The sequence below is a fragment of the Camelus dromedarius genome, chromosome 18, assembly GCF_036321535.1.
Source record: "Camelus dromedarius isolate mCamDro1 chromosome 18, mCamDro1.pat, whole genome shotgun sequence".
Lineage (NCBI taxonomy): Eukaryota > Metazoa > Chordata > Mammalia > Artiodactyla > Camelidae > Camelus > Camelus dromedarius.
Genome location: NC_087453.1, coordinates 21,211,770 through 21,231,694, shown reverse-complemented (window position 1 = coordinate 21,231,694; position 19,925 = coordinate 21,211,770). Strand labels below are relative to the sequence as shown.

General features: G+C 50.1%; 1 protein-coding gene across 5 annotated transcripts in view; it reads left to right on the top strand.

The window, feature by feature from the left end:
* Nucleotides 1-19,925, top strand: part of DNMT3B (DNA methyltransferase 3 beta) — a 37,069-nt gene that overhangs the window by 13,074 nt on the left and 4,070 nt on the right. For 3 of the 5 annotated variants that reach the window (XR_004130944.2, XM_031433986.2, XM_031433988.2), the window contains exons 2-19: nucleotides 1,074-1,245; nucleotides 2,188-2,249; nucleotides 3,921-4,028; nucleotides 5,024-5,149; nucleotides 5,775-5,987; nucleotides 6,984-7,142; nucleotides 8,913-9,020; nucleotides 9,902-10,046; nucleotides 11,610-11,735; nucleotides 11,885-11,929; nucleotides 13,092-13,171; nucleotides 13,503-13,615; nucleotides 14,154-14,337; nucleotides 14,864-14,948; nucleotides 15,880-16,025; nucleotides 16,354-16,444; nucleotides 16,770-16,918; nucleotides 17,776-17,861. Coding sequence is in view for 4 of the 5 variants with exons in the window: in XM_031433986.2 (XP_031289846.1) it covers nucleotides 1,080-1,245; nucleotides 2,188-2,249; nucleotides 3,921-4,028; nucleotides 5,024-5,149; nucleotides 5,775-5,987; nucleotides 6,984-7,142; nucleotides 8,913-9,020; nucleotides 9,902-10,046; nucleotides 11,610-11,735; nucleotides 11,885-11,929; nucleotides 13,092-13,171; nucleotides 13,503-13,615; nucleotides 14,154-14,337; nucleotides 14,864-14,948; nucleotides 15,880-16,025; nucleotides 16,354-16,444; nucleotides 16,770-16,918; nucleotides 17,776-17,861 (2,192 nt within the window). In the remaining variant the exon portion in view is untranslated. The remainder of the gene's footprint in view (nucleotides 1-1,073; nucleotides 1,246-2,187; nucleotides 2,250-3,920; nucleotides 4,029-5,023; nucleotides 5,150-5,774; nucleotides 5,988-6,983; nucleotides 7,143-8,912; nucleotides 9,021-9,901; nucleotides 10,047-11,609; nucleotides 11,736-11,884; nucleotides 11,930-13,091; nucleotides 13,172-13,502; nucleotides 13,616-14,153; nucleotides 14,338-14,863; nucleotides 14,949-15,879; nucleotides 16,026-16,353; nucleotides 16,445-16,769; nucleotides 16,919-17,775; nucleotides 17,862-19,925) is intronic. The other 2 variants (XM_031433989.2, XM_031433987.2) reach the window with 1 other exon arrangement.

The window sequence follows — 19,925 nt, the reverse complement described above, 5'->3', positions numbered from 1 at the left end:
CAGAGTTCCGGGACAGGAGGGTGTGGCACCAAGTACTTGTGGAGCTGTTTTTGGAAACTGAGAAACAGGAGTCTAGGGCCTCACTCTTCTTCTTAGATGTGGTTTTTAGACATTGAAGACCAAGTATGTGTCAGTTTCCTTTTCTATAAAATGGCCCCACAATCACATTAGGAGGAATAAACGAGAGAAAGGTACAGCTTCTTGAAGCCAACATGATGCAGGTAAGTGGGCCAGGTCCAAGATCGCACAGCCCTTCAAAGCATCCGTGAAGACCTGGCCTGAGCTGGTCTTCCACTGAATAGCCTAGTGACAATGCAGTTACCAGGATGGGCAGCAGTGGGGTGACAGAGGCCCAGGGGTAGGGTAAGGCTGGAGCAGATGGGGAGCATGCCCTGTGTTAACTGCCCTAGTCATTTGCTTGTGCCTCCTCCATCCCTTCCCTTCTTGGGAACTTGGGACTCTGAGCCCCAGCTGGTGAGGGAGGAGGAGAGTGAGCGACAGACTAGGAGACCAATGGGTCCCTGAGGTTGAGGTGGGGCGGGGCTTGTGCTGCCATGGAGAGGAGAGAAGCTGTTCTGTGGGGGAGGAGGGGGCGGGTGGGAAGAGGACCTGGAGATTGAGGGGAAGGGAGAGAGCAAACAAAGGGGTCAGGAGGGAAAATAATGCACTGGCTTCCTGAGGCCCTGAAGAGGCTGGGCAGGGAGAGGGGGCCAGGGGCAGAGGGGACCAAGGCTGGCGGGAGGAAGGCCGGGGCAGGCGGGCCCTAGATGGCATTGTTTGAAGTGGCCGGCTAATTGCACCGAGCAGCCTGAGCCTCACACCACGGCCCAGCCCCCTCCCCTATCCTGGGTGCTGGCTTCTGAGCCTTCGGGTCGCTTGGCCACATGGAACCAAGTCTCGAGCCTCCGAGTTTGGTGAGGGGGGCAGGTGATGGGGGGGTGGCCTGGGCAGGGTCCTTGGGCGGGAGTATCATCCTAAGAACATGGGGCCTCTCTTGGCCTGAGGACTTAGAGCGTGCTGTCCCCTCCTGCCCTTGCTTCCCTGCTACCCTACCCTTTCTGGTCCTCCTGCAGGAAACAATGAAGGGAGACACCAGACAACTCAACGGAGAGGACGACGCCAGCAGGAGGGAAGACTCCATCATCACCAATGGGGGCTGCAGCGACCAGTCTTCCGACTCCAAGGATGCTCCCTCACCTCCCATCCTGGAGGCTATCGGCACCCCGGAGATCAGAAGTGGCAGAGGTTGGCTGGGCCTGTAGGGAGGGGTGGGGCAGGCCCTGCAGACCTCAGCTGGGACAGGAGCCTCCTAGCCTCTTAGGAAGCTCAAGGCAGGTTGTGGGGAGAGAGTCTGGTCTCTGACACCCTCTGCCATGCCCCAGGGAGGGGAGAAGGATGTAGGCAGAGCCTCACCCACTGCCCACAGCCTCTGGTCTCCCTACTCTCCTCTCACCTCACTCTGGGAGTCTGAATGGTGACTGCAAGGTAACGACCCCTGTTCCTTTCCAGTCATGGGGGCAGTCACAATATAGACTGGGCTCTTTGGCCCTTCTGCAGTGGGACCCCTCTCCCCTCACAGCTGGGCCTGTGGTTAGGTGGGAAGAAATACACTCAGGTTGGGAAAGTCTAAGGCTGGCTTCCTTTCCCCCCTCCCCTCCCCTCCCCTCCCCTCTGCAGCTCCCAGATCAGATCACCTGGGATCCTCCCCACTGAGATTGAATGACTCAGCTGGTTCGGAAACCCCTATATTGTCCCATCCCGCTGTTAAGAACTCATTGAGCTGTGCTGTCCAATAGAACTTTCTAGAGGGTGAAAGTGTTTTATTTCTGCCTTGTTCACTGCAACAGCCATGAGCCATGTGTGAGCATTTGAAACGTATGTGGCTGCCATGGCAGGCACTGGATCGCTCACTTAAGTGGAGTTGGTGGCCACTGAATTGGGCAGCACAGTTCTGGAAGGAATCTGATGCCCTCATTCAGGAGTACCTTCAGTATTGTTTTGGGTCCTGTTTTTTGCGGGCCCTGTGTCCTGTTGCCTTACGAGGGGACTTACTGAGGGGACTGTGGGTCCTGGGGGGTTAGAAATTAAGCCCTGAGGATGCCAGTGGGTTTAGGGAGATTCCAGGCCCCAGGACAGCCCCCAGCAGCTGTCCCTTCCTCAAAGCAGACTCTGGTCCTTCCCCCACAGGCCGCAGGTCAAGCTCACGACTGTCCAAGAGGGAAGTCTCCAGCCTGCTAAGTTATACTCAGGTACATGCTCTATTCTCCCCTCTTCAGGGTTCAGGGTAATTCTCTAACTTTCATTGACCGGGGGACCTGAGGCTGACTTAAACTGTACCCAGCAGATACTTGAATGATGAATTTGAACACTCAGGAAAGGCCTCTAACAGTTTCACTTAGGATGGCATTTGTCGTTATATGCCAAGCTTTTGAAATTCTTTTTTTCTCAATATGGGCGATCAATTATATTGATACATTTCTACTGTAGCAAACTCTCCTTTTATTCTTGGAATGAGTCCATCTTGCTCACGGTGTGCTTGAATTTTATATACTTTAGCAGCTATTGATGAGTAAAATGGCTATATGATTTTATTTCTTGTACTAGGCCTGTGTTTGGTTTTTTTTTAGTTTTTTTGGGGGGGTAGGTAATTAGGTTTATTTATTTATTTTTAATGGAAGTACCTGGAATTAAACCCAGGACTCTGTGCATGCTAAGCATGCACTCTACCACTGAGCTATACCCTGCCCCCCAGTTTGGTTTTGATATCAGGGTTATGTGGCCATGGGGCCTCAAGGATTTTTTCACGTTGGAAAGATATTGTCTGACTTGTTTCAGGGGATTTTCAATAATCCCTGCAATATCTTTTAACACTTGTGACATCAAGGTTTCTACTTGATTTGTTTTTTTCCAAGTTACACTTTTTACATGTTTTTTTATTCCTGACATTATTTATGTCTTCTGTTTTTCTATGAATAATATTGAGTTTTGTCAATTTGGTTACTTTTCTCAAAGAACCAGTGTTTGGCATTGGGAACAAAATTATGGACAAAAGTCATGGATGAATGAAAACTCGCCTCATTCAGCTTCCTCTTCTGATGGAGGATGACCGGGGGTACCCAGATGGTGGGGAACAAGGGCTGTGTGGGAAATTGGGAGGGACAGTGTGCAGGCTCAGAGGCTCAGGACGGCTGTTGTAGTTCTGGTAGATAGTTATGTGTTACAGCAGTAGTCTTCTGCCTGAGCACTTCCTCTGTGCCTGGCCTTGGGTGAAGGGTGCATTGCTTGATTCTGACTATAACCCTGTTGTGCTGTAAGGGAGATACTGTTCTAATATGAAGGCCTCGGGCTGTAGTTGGCAAATGAAAGTTCAAGTTCTTAACCTCGGGCCACTCACCACTGCTGTTTGTGTGTGTGTGTGTGTGTGTGTGTGTGTGTGTGTGTGTGTATGTGCTCAGTTTTTCTTGAATGTGTGGCATGGGACATGCCCTCAAGACATGACTTGCTTGACATGGGATTGGTCCCATTTCTTCTCCAGCATTGTATCATGAAGCATCTTCCTTAAGCCTGTAATTTCATGCAGATGCTATTAATTGTGGAAATTGACCAGGTCTCTCTGCTGGGCAGAGCAAACTAGCCTAACCGTGGTGTGGACACGGAAGGCTTCACAATGCATGTTGCAGTTACACCATTTCTTTGGTTTTCTGATTCCAGTGGGGTTTTCTGTTTCAATCACTCATGATCCCACGGTGAGCCATTGTAAAAATCTTTTTTTTGGGAACAAAGTGAGGTAGTTAATCTTTTTAGGTGACTTGGACCAATAGTATGATTATTTTCAATATGATTGACTCTTCATTTTAAACTATTTTGGTTATATGACCTTTTAATGCCATCCTGAACTTAATAATGCTTCATTTATAAAGGATCTGACGGGCGATGGAGATGGCGAAGGGGAAGACGGAGATGGCTCCGACACTCCAGTGATGCCAAAACTCTTCCGTGAAACCAGGACTCGGGCTGAAAGCCCAGCTGTAAGTCCCCACCCCGAGCCAAGGCGCTTGCAACCGCGCATAGGTCTGCGTTAGAAAACCCTGTCTTGCATCTCCTTGGGAACTTGAAGACCGAGATGAACAAACGTTTTGAAAATGAAAAATGATAGCAAAGCTCATGAACATTTTGTAGGTTTTTTCACGTGGCAGTTTATACTTTTTAATAAAAATTTATAAGCCATATTTTATTCTTCCAAACAAAATCTATAGAAAAATTACAATTTAAGGCATAAATGCAATCCCTAGCACAGAGTGGGTACACAATTGACATTGGGGTTTTTTGTTTGTTTTTTTTTATGTTTACTTTTAACACTCTTAGACCTATCCAAGGGTGATAGAGTTTGCAGGTGGATGACTTGACTGCCAGTTGCCCTTGGGAGTCACTTCCTTAGGTGGATTCTGTGACTAAAAACTCTGGAAATGGGAAGGCAATTAAGGCTTATGGTCAGCCAGCATGTGATGTGTCTCATTCCCTTTTACAGATGAGAGAAGATGCCAATAACTTGCCCAGGGTTAAACATTAACGCTTGTGCAGGCTTTGAACACAGGTCTGCAACACCCAAGTTCCTGCCAGTTTCAGGAGGAAGCCTAAGGGTTTCTCATCCATCTTGATAACCAAGACCTTCCTGAAGAATGCAACAAATGTTCTAATGCTTTCTGGGAAAAAAAAATTGGTTTAGAGTAAACTTGGATTGTCTTTTCAGTTTGCAGGGGCCAGTTTCAGTTGTGAGAGGCAGAGTGGAATCTGTTGTGGATTGTCAGGCAGCCCTGCTGGCCACCCTACCTGCCCCTGTTTCCCACTAACTAGGGGAGTCTCTGGGTGGGAAGTTGCCAGTCCCGAGTCCCCTCCTACGCAACTGCCTCGTTCACCTCTGTTGGTGGGAGACGGCCTCTCAAGGCCAGTCCTCTTGGCCCCCTGCCCGAGACCCTGTGCCTCCACTCACCAAAGGCTTCGTGCCTGTCCTTTCTTGCTCCAGGTCCGAACCCGAAATCACAACAGTACCTCCAGCCGGGAGAGGCACAGGCCCTCCCCGCGTTCCACCCGAGGCCGGCAGGGCCGCAATCACGTGGACGAATCCCCCGTGGAGTTCTCAGCTACCAGGGTTGGTTCCTCGGACGCTCAGACCCCTGTCCCCAGTCTCTAACTGGGGGCTCTGCCTCTCACCACGCCCCTGAAGATGGCTGGTGTTTAACTTGCTTCCCGTCTCCACGCTCATCTCCCTTTCAGGGTCTTGCCTTTTCCTTTCTCTGCTGGCTGCTGGGTAGGCCCTTCATAAGCCTGTTGACTTCTCTCCTGGCCTGGTCCCTGGATGCAACTGTGTTGGGAAGGCACAAGGATTCCCTGTTGACTGGGTTCTTACTCTTCCTCTGACTCAAACCACTGGTTCCAAAATTGTCTTGTCTCGTTAGTTTCTTCACTGATTCTCTTGACAACCATAGGGGTCCAGCAACTGCCCATTCCTGTGCAAGGTTGTGCACCAAGAAGCACTTTAGGAAACCAGTGGCCCTCTCTGCCTCTCATCACAATCATGTCTTTGTCCTTGATTCTTTGTTCTCATGGAAGTTGCTTTCTCTCACCACTTCAGAGATTCTTGTTCCTGGAAAACCATCCTTGGTGGCCTCTGTTCCACTCTTTCTGCTTGTGTGGGGAGCAATTGGGGGTACCACTGATCTCTGGTCATGCCTCTGATTTACTGTGGCCCAAGCTATGTATCCTTTTGTCCACAGTCCCTGAGGCGGCGGACAGCATCCTCGGCAGGCACACCGTGGCCGTCCCCTGCCAGCCCCTACCTCACCATTGACCTCACAGAAGACGATGTGGTTCCCCAGAGCAGCAGCACCCCCTACGCCCACCTGGCCCAGGACAGCCAGCAGGAGAGCGTGGAGTCCCCGCCACTGGTGGATGCAGAGGGTAGAGATGCAGACAGCACGGAGTATCAGGTACCACTAGGAGGGGCTGAATATGGGGAAAAGAAGACAGTTACCCAGAGGTGACTATTAGTCTGATTTTTGTTACTTTCATCTTAATATTTGAATTCACTCTTCAAGTACATTTTCCTTATGCAACATAGTACTTCCTGTATCCTGCTTGTCTCCCAGGCATAACTCAAGCACCAGATTTTTATTGACTTTATTTCTGAACATTACATTTTTATACCTAGAAATATATATCTTGGGTTATATACATAATTCATAATTTCTCTTCATCATGTTATATTTACAAGTGTTGATTGGCTTCCCTTATTAGGAATTGCAGTTGCCTCACTTTCAAGTCTATAATCCACTGTATTGCACGATCCGTTTAGTGTTCTTTATAATTAACCAGTTGAGCTTGTTGGTTTCACTCCGGCGTGGCTACTTATGTATGTGCATATGTAGGTACATGTATCGTATAGAAATCTTTTTTTCCGTGTACATGACTTCAGAGTAGATCTCATAGGTACATTTTAATAACTTGCATGATTCCATGGGCATCTCACCTTTTATGGCAAGTTTTAATATATGCAAATGGATGAATTTTTTTGGCAGTTTAATGGCTTTGTAATATCTGATTTGATGACCTGTGATGGGAATATCCAGGTTTTTTACTCTGATCTTGCTTCCTATGAATTTTCAGTTGATCTCTTTCCTGAATACTACGTTAAATGTTACAGGGTAAATGTTGTAGAGGTAATGTAAAAAAAACAAAACTCCATGTTCTTATCAAACAACCAAGCCTGCCCATCTTCTGTCCTTTATTTTCAAGCTATCCTCACTAGTTTTCAACCAGGAAATGTTGGAGGGGTAGGGAATTTCCTGAGGAACTCTGCCGGCCTTGCAGGAAGCCCTGCGTTGGACTCAGAGGCAATTGCCATGGGGTCACTGGGATGGGTAGGGTTTCTGCTTGGCCCAGCTGGACTGTCTCACTGGGATTCTTTCATGTGCTTTTTCTTGCAGGATGGGAAAGAGTTTGGAATAGGGGATCTTGTGTGGGGAAAGATCAAGGGCTTCTCCTGGTGGCCTGCCATGGTGGTGTCCTGGAAGGCCACCTCCAAGCGCCAGGCGATGTCCGGCATGCGATGGGTTCAGTGGTTTGGCGATGGCAAGTTCTCCGAGGTGAGTCCAGGGCAAGGCAAGCCTCTGTGGCTCTCAGACCCATGGTGTTTTCCTTCCCTTCCTTTTACAGTTGCCTTTTAAGATAACGGCCTGCTTTCTGCAGATGGATGAGGCTGCATGACTCTGCGTGTCCATAAGGACAAAAACATACATCCCTTCTCACCGGCTCACAAAGATACATAGGGTCTTGTGAGGCCCAGAGCTTGGGACCCATGGCCACGTGGGCTCTGTTGGTTTATTTCTCGGGGTCAGAGTCACCAGTATGGGCAGCTGGGCAGATATCCTCAAAGATGTTGAGTGGAGGAGCCTGGAAGAGACAGGAAGGGTGGTCTCTGCCTCAGCTTTAGCCCTGGGGGTTGGGCCATCCCTGGCTGGGCCTGGAGATGGATCCAGGGTCACCTGGATGGTAAAGTCCTTTTGAGTGGTGAGTCCAGGGTTTCCTGATTTTTGATATTAGCCATTTAAAGCTCATCTTTCTTGATGAGAGTCTGCCAGATAAGAGTTGTTTTGTGGATCCTTCTTATACCTTTCTAAGGCACCCTCTTAGATCTCCAGGTTTTGATTAGAATGGGGCAAACAATACTTTGCGATAATCTTTTCCAAATGTCAGTCCAACCCTCAGTATGTCCTGAGGTTAGGTGAGGAACAGCCGAGCGAGTGGGCTGGGTGGAGGCAGATGCGGGCATGAAGGACCAGGTGGCATAACTGTGGGATTCAGGCTCAAGTTGAGGTTCTAGTTTTCCCCTTCCTCAGGGGCCATTTGCCGTAAACACATTGAAATTCCCAAAGGGCAAGAATAGTATGAGTCTCCCCTGGTGGGGAGAGTCTGCATGCGGATGCCCTCTTTGGCCAGCAGAGGGAGCAGCAGGACAAATGTCCTGGGCCTGTGCTTCCCCTGAAGCATCCAGTTGCAGGGAAGTGGGCGACTTCTGTGAAATGAAAGAACTTGGATTGTTTGTAATTGCTCTGGCCCAGTGAGACACATGCTTTGCAAGACTGCATCCGATGCTAATAAGATGAAGTGTGGGGCTGTTACTTTAGTTAGTCTATGGGATGGGATTACAGTAAGTGGCCTAGGGCTTAGGACACATGCTGCATTGAAGCAGTTTGGCATTGGGGTAGCACCCACATTTCAATGTACAACTGTGTTGAATCCTAGTTCCTTCTCACTAGTGGGGGCAACACCCCCGTGGGAGGTCAGATTAGAGATCAATAGAGGCCAGCACGAGCAGAAGAAGCACTAGCTGGGGAGAACGAAATAATAGCACGTGTCTGTCGGCTCTGATGAAACCTGAATGCCTGGTTTCATCTCATCACTGGCAGCCAGATTAGTTCATGCACGGCCTGGGGACGAGGGGCTTGAGACATGGCGACATGGCGAATATGGGTCGTTAGCCCCAGGGGAAGGCACGAATCAACAAATCACAGCCACTGAAAAAGTGCTTACTCTGTGTCAGACATGGTTCTCTACACGCATACATTGAAGTAGCTCAAATAATAAAAGGCTAAAGAAATAGTATGTAGTAATCACAGCTACTTGCCGTGCTCACGAAGGAGGGAGGAACATGAGCAAAAAAAAAGTTGGAGCATCCATGGTGAATTTCAAGACTGAGCCACACCAGGGACCATGTGGAACATTTTGCTCTTACACAAAGAGCAAACTTTCTGTTTCCATCTGTGAACCTGATCCCCAGGAAGAGCACCATGAGAGACACAGGGAACCGCGGACGCAGGCTGTAGATGGCTGTTGACGATGGCTTTCTCTTCTAGATACCAGCAGATAAGTTGGTGGCGCTGGGGTTGTTCAGCCATCACTTTAACCTGGCGACCTTCAATAAGCTGGTCTCTTACAGGAAGGCCATGTACTACGCTCTGGAGGTAACAGGGTGGTGGGTGGCTAGGGAGGGCGTGGCCCCATGAATCGGGGTAAAGCAAGAAACATACAGGAAGTCAGCTCAGGCCACAAGGCAACCAGGGGGAGGAGGTTAAAAGGCAGTGGCCTGATGGGCCGTGCTGGGGAGGGTAGGAAGGGATCTGAAACTGCCCCATGCCTTCCCAGGACTACCCCAGCTTCCTGCTGGTGCCTGTCTGCTGGTGTCTGTCCATACTGTCTGCTGAGTGAGGAAGGAGAAGCACTGGGGAGTAGGAGCCAATATTCTTTTAAGGGAGCAAGCTTTTCTAGAGCTGCTGGTTCAAGGCCAAGACTGGGCAGCAGCTGCGGCCAGCTGCTTCCTCCCTGGTCTGTGGGTTCCCTCAGGCTCTGCTCCTTCTTCTACCTTGGCTTGAGATTGAAAAGATTAGTGAGCATTTCTGAGACAAGACTTGTGCTTAATTAGAACATGTCAATCCTAGTGCTTCTGAAATAGGACTTAATGTTCAACACCTCCCCATCTTCATGAGGGAAAGAAAAAGAAACCTGGAGCCTTCTCAGAGGCGGTAAGACAGTGCTGGTGATGCTTCTCCCATATCTCAGAGTGGCAGTGCTGCTTCTGATCCGCTGCCCTCGAGGGAGTTGACCACAGGGAAGAAATTGAACTTGGTGCCTGTGAGGAGAGAATTAACTCTCCCCCATGGCCTCTTGCCCATGTCCCCTGCATAGGCCCCTTCTCGCCATCACATACCACAGCTCAGGACAGCTGTCTGGCTATGAAAGGGCCCAGTGTGAAGGGGAATGCAGGCCCCAGCTGGGGGAATCCCTGGGTGGGGCCTAGCGAGCCCCCTCCTCTCCTGTTCATCAGATTCTGTCTCTGTCTCGGCAGAAAGCCAGGATACGGGCTGGCAAGACCTTCCCCAGCAGCCCTGGAGACAAATTGGAGGACCAGCTGAAGCCCATGTTGGAGTGGGCTCATGGGGGCTTTAAGCCCACTGGGATCGAGGGCCTCAAACCCAACAACAAGCGACCAGGTGGGACTGAGACTCCCTGTGGCAGCAGCCCTGCCACTGCTGGTGGGGGCACCCTTGGGAGATGCAGTTACACCCACTACCCCTCACCCCAGCCCGGCTTTCCAGCAACCAATCAGCTTTGGCTGGAATCTACACTAGCACCCATTATTAAAAGGAAAAATAAACTCTGCTTTTTGAAGAAAACTTGGAAAGTATTAAAAAAAACCCTGAAAACCCATAAGCAACCTCCTTTCAGAGAGTGACATCACCCATCCTAAGATTTTGACTGATTATCTTATTTCCTGCATTATAAGATACCTGTGGTTTCACATTGTCATGCTCCAGGAATCCAGGATGCCTGAAATCCAGGATTTGTCTTACAATCTGTATATTTAATGCAGTGTTTTCTGTTTTGTTTTGTTTTGTTTTGTTTCCCCCCCAAAAAAAAGTGGTTAATAAGTCGAAGGTTCGTCGTGCAGGCAGTGGGAACTTAGAATCAAGGAAGCACGGTATTCCCTCCCCATCTTTTGACTATGCACTATTTTCTCTGTACTTTCAATTTCTTTGTATATACAGTGGTCACTGGAAAAGAATCAAATCTGTTAAAAAGTCGAGCTGAACTCTCACCCACCCCTTCACTCCAACCTTCACAACTGCCCTCCAGGTTAATATTGCTGGGTGTGCACGTCCTTTGAGCTTTCTGTTCACTAGTTGGTTTCTTCCTTTTCCTGTTTCTTCATATTAATAGTATAAACATTGTCAAATGTCATTTTGTCACTAAAGTTTCCTTATGATTTTTAATGGCTGCATAATTTTCTCTCCTAGGGGCAGAGTTAAATTTAACCATGTCCCTTATAGACTATACTGTATAGAGTGAATAAAAATATAAATGGCATTTATAGAAATATATAGTAGCCACATAATTTAAATTTATTCTAGTAGCCACATTAAAAAGCTTAAAGAAACAGGTGAAATTAATATCGACCATAAACTTAATCTATTTCCAACATTTTAGCATTTCCAACTGTTGGTATAAAAAAATTAAGATTTTACATGGTCTTTAGTACTGTTTTCAAGATCTTGTTTTATGTGTGTTGTAACATCTCAATTTGGATGATAAATTTTCGTTACAAATGCTTGGTCTCTGTTTTCACAATGGCCAACTTGTTCTAAATGAACTGATTAATTGGATCAATTTTTAAATTTACATTGATATTAAACGTAAAACGCAGTTCCTCAGTCACACAAGTGGCATTGCTGGTTCTCAGCTACCTGTGGCTATCAGCTTATTGGGGATGGTGGACAGTGTCAGGGTTTCAGCTGTAGACTGAGCTGTGTCTAATCCTCTGTGCTGAGGCTAGAGGATGTATTTTGCACCCATAGCTAAGACCCTACACATACGTAACATGTGAGGAGTTTTGAATTACATCCTTATCCAAGTTGCCCACAGAGGGGCTGTGTGACACCCAGTGTGGACTCAAGTCACAGCCCAGATGCAGCTGGTACCCAGGCCTAGCAAGCATGGTCCAGTCCTTCCTGCACCCCACTCCCTCCCAGCCTCGGCTGCCTTCTCACCTTTCACAGAGAACAAGACTCGAAGACGCACAGCGGATGACTCAGCCACCTCTGACTACTGTCCCCCACCCAAGCGCCTCAAGACAAACTGTTATAACAATGGCAAAGACCGAGGAGAGGAGGACCAGAGTCGAGGTGATTGTGGGGCCGGGAGGCTGGGGGCCATTCTACCCATCATTAGGTAGTAGTGGGCACAAAGTGAGGACCCTCAGCAAGGGAGTGTGACTTAGATGATCAGTGAGAGTCTCCTCGACCTCATCTCACGCCGTCTCTTTTCTCAACAGAGCAAATGGCTTCAGATGTTACGAACAACAAGAGCAGTCTGGAAGGTACTCCCTTGCCATCCTCCCTTCCTGGGTAGTGCTCCCAGCTTCTGCTTCAGTCCCGCTTTTCTGCCCTGCAGAGCTCAACCCAGAACTCTGCCTTGACCTCAGGTTGATGTGTGAACATCCCACTTAAATGCTACATTTTATAGAATGAGCTGCCTGATTTTCACTGACACAGATTCTGCCCCTAAAAGAAGTGAGCAGCAGTGGGGGTGCTTGGGCTGGGAGAGCCCCAAATCTGAAACCATGATCTGCGGCCTCTTGGCCCTCCCGAACAAGCACTGGAACTGGCTTTGTGGTGAAAGCCGGGCATAAGTGACTGTCACTCTCCCAAGCCAACTCTGGGTTGTTTGCCGTGACTGGGAGTCACCACTGGGATTGAAACTGCCCAGTATGTGTCTAATGGGACCCAGAATGTGTGAGAAAGACCATCACTTCCTCAGCCTGATGTCCTTTTGTCAACAAAGTGATTACTCAATGCGGGGTAGGAAAACAACCCAGGAGCCAGGTTGGGAGCAGACCCTGACCATCCTTTGGGAACTTTGACCCATAATCCTTCCATCCCTCGAGACGCCTCCTTCACCCATCTGTCTGCTTCCTAGTCTGGGGTGCTTTTTCAGGCCTTGCCTACCTGATCCGTGATGTGGATCAGTTAGACCTGCTGATGTGAAGGGAGGCAGGAGAGCCTAATAGTAAAAGGACCCGGGCTCTGAAATTACAGCCATGGCTGGTTGTGGGCAAGTCTTACCATGGGACAACATGCAAGCTGGCATCACCAAATACCCCCAAAGTCTCAGTCTTTAAAGAGTCTCAAAAATGTTCATACCAGGCCTTCAGGCCTGTCCCATTGCTCAGGAAGCTCCTTGTTCTGTTCTTCCCACCCTCCACCATCCCCCCCCCCCGCCCCCTGCCTCCCCTCCCCAGTCTTCCTTCTGGGCCATGTCTTAGCCCGTCTTATGGGACCTTCTGCTTGGGGCTGTCATGCTAGCCTCTTGCCATCTCTGGAACAGGGATGGCAACTTTGAAGCACAGTCAAAGGAACAAAGCATGAGAATCTTTGGTGTATTCCTAGCGTGGAGCAAATGTTTAAGAAGGAAGAGCCCCAAGGCTTCAACAGCTGGTGTTGGCTGTACTTGCCACAGGCAGCATCCTGTCTTTCTTACAGATAGCTGTTTGTCCTGTGGTAGGAAAAACCCCGTGTCCTTCCACCCTCTCTTTGAGGGTGGGCTCTGCCAGACGTGCCGGGTAAGTCCAGGTCCCACCCGGGACTTTCCTGCCCCTTCCCTCCTCCGCGACTTCCCTGCTCTTCCCCTGAGAAAAGCACCCATGTGTGGGCATTAGGGAGGGTCTCATGGGGGCTGACCGCCCCACCCTCCACTCTGAGGGGCTCTGCGGGGCTGCAGCAGGGAGGCCGTCCCTGGGGGCACCCAAACCCTCGCCAGTTGTCCCTGCGACAGGCACCAAGCCAGCAGTGACCTGCTCTGTGGCCGCGTCCTGGGGCCTCTGCCAGCCAGCGAGCACGCGGGGCCTGGCGTCCCGGGTCGCAATCTCACAGGTGTCTGTCTCTGGCTGCCAGGACCGCTTCCTCGAGCTGTTTTACATGTACGACGATGATGGCTACCAGTCGTACTGCACCGTGTGCTGCGAGGGCCGGGAGCTGCTCCTCTGCAGCAACACGAGTTGCTGCCGGTGAGTGCGGCCCCGCCAAAGCCAGCCGTGGCCTGACAGGGTCCCGGGCACGGGGACGGAGCCTCACTGACCTGGGCCAGGGCTGAGTCTGTATTCTGCAGGGGCCCTGTCCTTGAAGTTCCTGGGACGTTGGGGCAGGCTTAATGAAGAAAGGCAGGGAAGGGGGAGGGTATAGCTCAAGTGGCAGAGCGCATGCCTAGCAAGCACAAGGTCCTGGGTTCAATCCCCAGAACTGCCTCTAAGAATAAATAAATAAACCTAATTACCTGACCCTCCAAAAAGACCAACTACGAAGAAAGCCAGGGAGCTGGGTGGGAAGTCTCCCTGAAGATCAGCCAATTCTGGGGGGCTGAGCTTGGTCGTTCATAGCCATTTGACTGAGGGTGTCCGGGCATCCCAGGAAGAGCTTGGTGTTCCCCAAACCCAGGGCCTTCCAGCCCGTGGAAAAGGGCAACTGGGGGCTGGAGAAGGTATCAGGAAGGGCAGGTGGGTGGGAGAGCTGCCTGATGCATCCTTTCTCCCTGGTCGCCCGGCGCAGGTGCTTCTGCGTGGAGTGCCTGGAGGTGCTGGTGGGCACGGGCACGGCCGCCAACGCTAAGCTGCAGGAGCCCTGGAGCTGCTACATGTGCCTCCCGCAGCGCTGCCACGGCGTCCTGCGGCGCCGCAAGGACTGGAGCGTGCGCCTGCAGGCCTTCTTCACCAGCGACCCCGGGCTTGAATATGTAAGCCCCGGGCGCCGTGCCGGGCTTGGGGGGCCCTGCAAGTCTGCCATGAGTTCATGGAGACCAAGTTTCGTTAGACAAAGGAGCGTCTGGCAGCCTCGGACTTGAGAGCTGGCTAATTGGCGCGCCCTGTGTGCAGTTCCCAGGCGGCCCCAGTGTTCTTTCCTCCCCCTCTCCTTGGCCACTCATTATATGGATTTACAAGGGCCTGCTGAAGAAATAGAACTGATCCAGCCTTAGTCTTAGAACTGAAGAGGGAAGGGAAGCCTGTGACTCTCAAATCTTAGTGGGAGAGGCTTTTCCTGGGCTGCACTCAGCAGTTCATGGAGGGAAACCTGTCCTTTTGTGGGTGATTTTGCACCTGTGTCAAAGCCTCACCTGTGTTCCATGTCTAAAGGTAGAAGGGCCACTCTGTGCCAAAGCTCCCCGGGGCATCCCAGCTAAGAAATGGGGCTCCTGTCTCTTCCCCGAGCTTGAGTCTCCCTCCTGCACCTTAAGCTCCTTGACCTCCTTCTTTAACCTGCAGGAAGTGCCCAAGTTATACCCTGCGATTCCCGCAAACCGAAGGCGACCCATTCGAGTCTTGTCCTTGTTTGATGGAATTGCAACAGGTGAGTTTGGGGTTCACCCAGGGATGCCCACCTGGTCCGGGCATCTGTTGTCAGTGTCAGGAGAGACCTCTGGGATTGATTACCTGTTGGTCACTGGCTCCTTGTTTGTCTCCTCAGACCTCTCCACCATTTTACCATACTTGACGCGTGTATATCTTAGCTGTTGCATTTTATTTTTTATGTGCAGGAATCTTCGCAAATTATTTTCTGTTCCATAAACATAGATACACTGGAGATGAATCAGGCAACTTCTCCTTGTACTGTCTCCAGTCTTGGTTCCTTCCCATTCCACCAGGTTTCCTGTGTATGGAATAAGCAAAGCCAACAAGCGTGTTTGCCCCTGGGGCTTTGTCTGATTTAACTCATTTGTCAGAACTGCCCTGTGATGTATCATTGGGAACATCTCCCTTTCAACAGAGCAGGAAGCAGTGAAAGCAAATTGCTGTGCACTTAGCATCCTTTGTGTGCTTACCAGTGTCCACCTGCCTAAAACTCAGTTTTTAGTGACTCCCATGTCACCAGTGGTTTGTTTTCCCGGCCTTTTTGGGTCCTAAAGACCTCCTCGTGCTGGCACAGATAACCCACAGTGGGACTGAGCTTGGCCCACTGCTGCCAGATTGGAGGGTTTTCTTTTACTAAAGATGGTTTTGTTCCTGTGTCTGACTATGCTTGGGAGGTAGATGCAGGGCATTGTCTCTGCACCTGTCAGTTTTAATCGGTGCTGCCAGTGGGCTGTTATACATACACGAAACTCACAGAGAGCCTGGGGAGCCCAGTGTGCAGTTGCCATCGTCAGGGGCTCACTTGAGGACCGCCATGGCCTTGCTGTGTCTGGTCCGAGTTCTGGAGATGGCTTAGAATCTCTGGAAGAAGAGATGACCCTGGGCAGGACAACCTTGTTTTGTTTTCTTTCCCCTACGACCCCCAACAGGGTACTTGGTCCTCAAAGAATTGGGCATCAAAGTGGAGAAATATGTCGCCTCTGAAGTGTGTGAAGAGTCCATCGCTGTCGGAACTGTTAAGCACGAGGGCAATATCAAATACGTGAATGATGTCCGGAACATCACAAAGAAGAACGTACGGGCAGCACCCCTTCCTCCATCCCTGAGCCCCGCTCATCCTCACAGCCCTGCTGTTGCCCTCCCCACGCCTAGGGTTGTGACAGAAGAGGAGCTTCAAGCTGTAGTGTTACACTGACAACTTGGAAATCATTCAGAATGATTTAGATCTTAGGAATCCTGAGCACTGGGTTTTCTTGGGTCAGAAGTGGAGCTGAGGGACTTAAATGACTAAGCAAGACCTAGAAGTAGGTTTTCTTCTAGCTGGTTACCTGGATCTCAGGCTGTTCACCTTTCCATCCTCACTCCCATCCCTCCCCTAAGAGTGACTGTTTTGACTCTCACAGATTGAAGAATGGGGCCCCTTTGACTTGGTGATTGGTGGAAGCCCCTGCAATGATCTCTCCAATGTGAATCCCGCTAGGAAAGGCCTGTATGGTGAGCATCCCTTCTTCCTGGTGGCCCAAGAGACCCTATGTCACCTGAGTGCTGGTCCAGGAGGAATGGCCTGAGAAAGCTGTTTGCTTCTGGCCAACCTTACCTGTGGGCTCTGTTCAGGCCTTATTGTGAATCTTCAGTCCTCAGAGATATACTCATAAATACTGCACTGCTGATGCCTGCGTCCTTAGTCATCCCAGAGCATGCAGGGAGAGGGCACTGCAGGGTGTCAGCCTTAGCTGATCATGGGGAAGCCATTGGTCTCTATGGAGGAGCTGGTTGAAGGGTTTGAATCTGGTTCTGCCATCTTCTTTTGTGGGCCCAGAGGGCACAGGCCGGCTGTTCTTTGAGTTCTACCACCTGCTGAATTACACCCGCCCCAAGGAGGGTGAAGACCGGCCTTTCTTCTGGATGTTTGAGAATGTGGTAGCCATGAAGGTTGGCGACAAGAGGGACATCTCTCGGTTCCTGGAGGTGAGGGGTCCTGGGGTCTTGATTGTTAAGATAACGTGAGCAGGAAGATCCTGCTGGTAGCTGGGGGTTGTTGGGTATTTCTAGTGCTGGGAATGATGTGGGTTCCCCTTGGAATACACGGCTATATCTAAGAGGAATGGAGTCAAGTGGGTTGGTTCTCTTTAGTACATGGGAAATAATTGATCTCTAACCTCATCCCGCACCCACTGAAGTCAGATGATGAAACCATCGTCTACTTTTGGAGGCCTCATGAGATTTGACTAAACTTTTTTTTTTTTTTACTCTAGAGAGTTTTTTCTCATCCTTGTTCTGAAAACTTTTGCTTTAGGGACCACAGGCAAGTTTAATTATCCACTGCTTAATATGCATCAAGCACTGTGTAGTAAATACTTTTTACACACTTAAACTCATTTCTTCCAAAACTTGAGAGCTTAAATTCTGGGTAGAGAGGTTATAAAACTGACTGGTCAGTGTTCTCATGTGTGAACCTGGCGGATGGGTGGCGTAAGTCCTGTTTTGCCAACACTGCATTCCCACCACCAGGACCTCAATTCGCCAGATTTCAATTTTGAACTTTGACCACCTGTACATTACACAGTGTGGAATCATCTGGCATGCCCAGGGTATACCTTCTCAGAATCTGGAGGTCCAGTCTGGTCTCTTTCCCCACCATGAATATGGGAGTACTGGCTCTGTCCTCCAGTTAGATTCTTGATGGGAATTGGTCTGTCCCCTGGGACCATGCCTCCTCCACAGCCAGGGGCTAGCCATGTCATCTGCCCAGGTCAAGCCCTCCTCTGGCTGCCACCTGAATTCTGATGTGGGCTCCCAGCAGCTGCCCTTCTCTCTCCCTGCAGTGTAATCCAGTGATGATTGATGCCATCAAGGTGTCTGCTGCTCACAGAGCCCGCTACTTCTGGGGCAACCTACCTGGGATGAACAGGTAACAAGGGGCTCCAAGTGGGACAGGTAACAGGCAAGTTAAACTAATGGTGTGAGCCCTAACCGTCAACTCTTGTGAGACAGAGACACGTTGGAACCTTCTAGAAAGAGCTGGCTCTACTGAGAAAAAGCCCCTCCCTGGGCTTCAGACCAACCCCTGGTGTTATGTTTGAAGCCTCTTAAGCTGTACAACTACCTGGGAATCTCAGGCCAGGATTCCTCAGTCCATGTTGACTTGTTCCTGCTCTGCCCACCAACCTGGCTCTTAAAAGTGCCATGTGCTGGAGCAGACTGTCTTCCCAGCCAGGGATGCTGACGCTTCTGCACCCCACCTCTCCTCCTGGATGCCGTCCCACTGGGTAACGGGCACCATCTCCTTGCCCCTGAGATGAGGTGATCCCTGGACCAGGCCTGTGGCAAGAGCTGAGATACAATCAGTAGCCCAAAGCCCATCTCCCTTGGATATTCTTAACCAAGATCTTTCCCCAACTTTTCACCAGTCCTTTCATGATGAAAGTCACCAAGCAAGTTGCTTTGGCTGAGGATTAATTATCTCCTATGTGGATTCAGGCAGAACAACCTGCTAATTAAGAAACAAAATGTGATGGTAATGTGACTTGCAAATGAGTTAGCTTGAAAAAATTCTCCTTTAAAAGGAAATATCGGAAGCATAATAACGTTCAGGCATTTAGCAGAGTGTGGACAGAGGTGAGAAGGCACTGAAATAGCTGGCAGGATTTCTGCTAGATAGCTTACATTTTCACTTGGCTAATCAGCTGGTCAGATGGTGCAGGGGCGAATGGGCTGGGCTCATTCACTCAGCTCTTGAGCTCTCACTCGGCCAGGCCCTGCTGCCAGTTCCACAGTGATCACCTTGGATGTCAGTCTTGGCTGTCACAAAGCTGCCAGTGGGGAAGGGGTAGAGGGGATAGGAAACGATTTCAGGGTCTGGGCTGGAGGGGGCAATGGAAAAGTTGATGGGAGGCTTCTCATCCCAGCAGGACCTTAAGTGAAGGAGGGGAGACATGGTGGTTGAAAGCAGAAAGGAGAGGATCAGGGTGACCATGACATTCACAGACCAGCTCAGAGAAAGTGTTCCAGGGATGGGAGTGGCTTCGTTTGGAGGCCAGAGAACTCTGAAGTGTGGGCCAAGCGATGTGGGCCCTGTGGGCATGGCATCACTTTAATTGACTTTGGCCCAGGAGGTCACGTGAGGTTTTAAGCAGGCAAGATGAGCTGTCTTAGCGATGAGAGCAGAGATGGGGAGACACCTGAGGTGGCTGCGAGGAGGAGGGCTGACTGATTTTGTGTTGTGCCCTACATGTTCCATCCACATGCTCTCAACACAGTGCGGGTGGCAGCTGCAGGAGGGTCTTCTATGGAATTGAGAGGAGGGATCAGATTCTAGATAATGTAGGGTGGGACCTAGAGGACTGGCTGAGCATTAGATGTAGGATCTGAGATGAAAAGAGGAATCAGTAGAGACTTTTGCCTGAGTTGGGAAGAGAAGTGAGCGGCGACCGCCAGGCTCTGCAGGATGGGAGACTCATCGTCAACACAGACCCAAATCCAGCCTTTAGGTCAAACACCTCAGGGGGTTAGATTTCAATCCTAGAATCAACAGAAGGTAGAACAGGCCTGTGAGCCCTTAGCTCCAATGGCTTCATGGAAAAGTTGGGAGTGGAGAGAGGGTGGCATTGGAAATCTAGAAGGTGAGGTCGAGGAAATCTTTGGGGTCATTTTGTGTGATTCGATGGCCCCTCTTGGGGGCACTGTACCCACTCTTATGCCTGATTTGTTTTTGGCCTTGGAGTTCCTTACACAGGGATGCTGTGATGTCCATCAATTCTGTGCATTCAGACCTCTTGCTGATTTTCTGCTCTGGACCTGCTTAACCACTTCAGTTTCTAAGTTCTATCCCTTTCCCTTCTCAAGCATTGTTTGCCCCTATCTGCATCTGCCGGTTTCAATGTTGGATGTTGCAAGGGTAATTATCCCTTTTGTGAACCACCTTCTGTCCTTACCTGGATCCACACTATTAAAGCCTCCTAAAGCTGCATCCCCA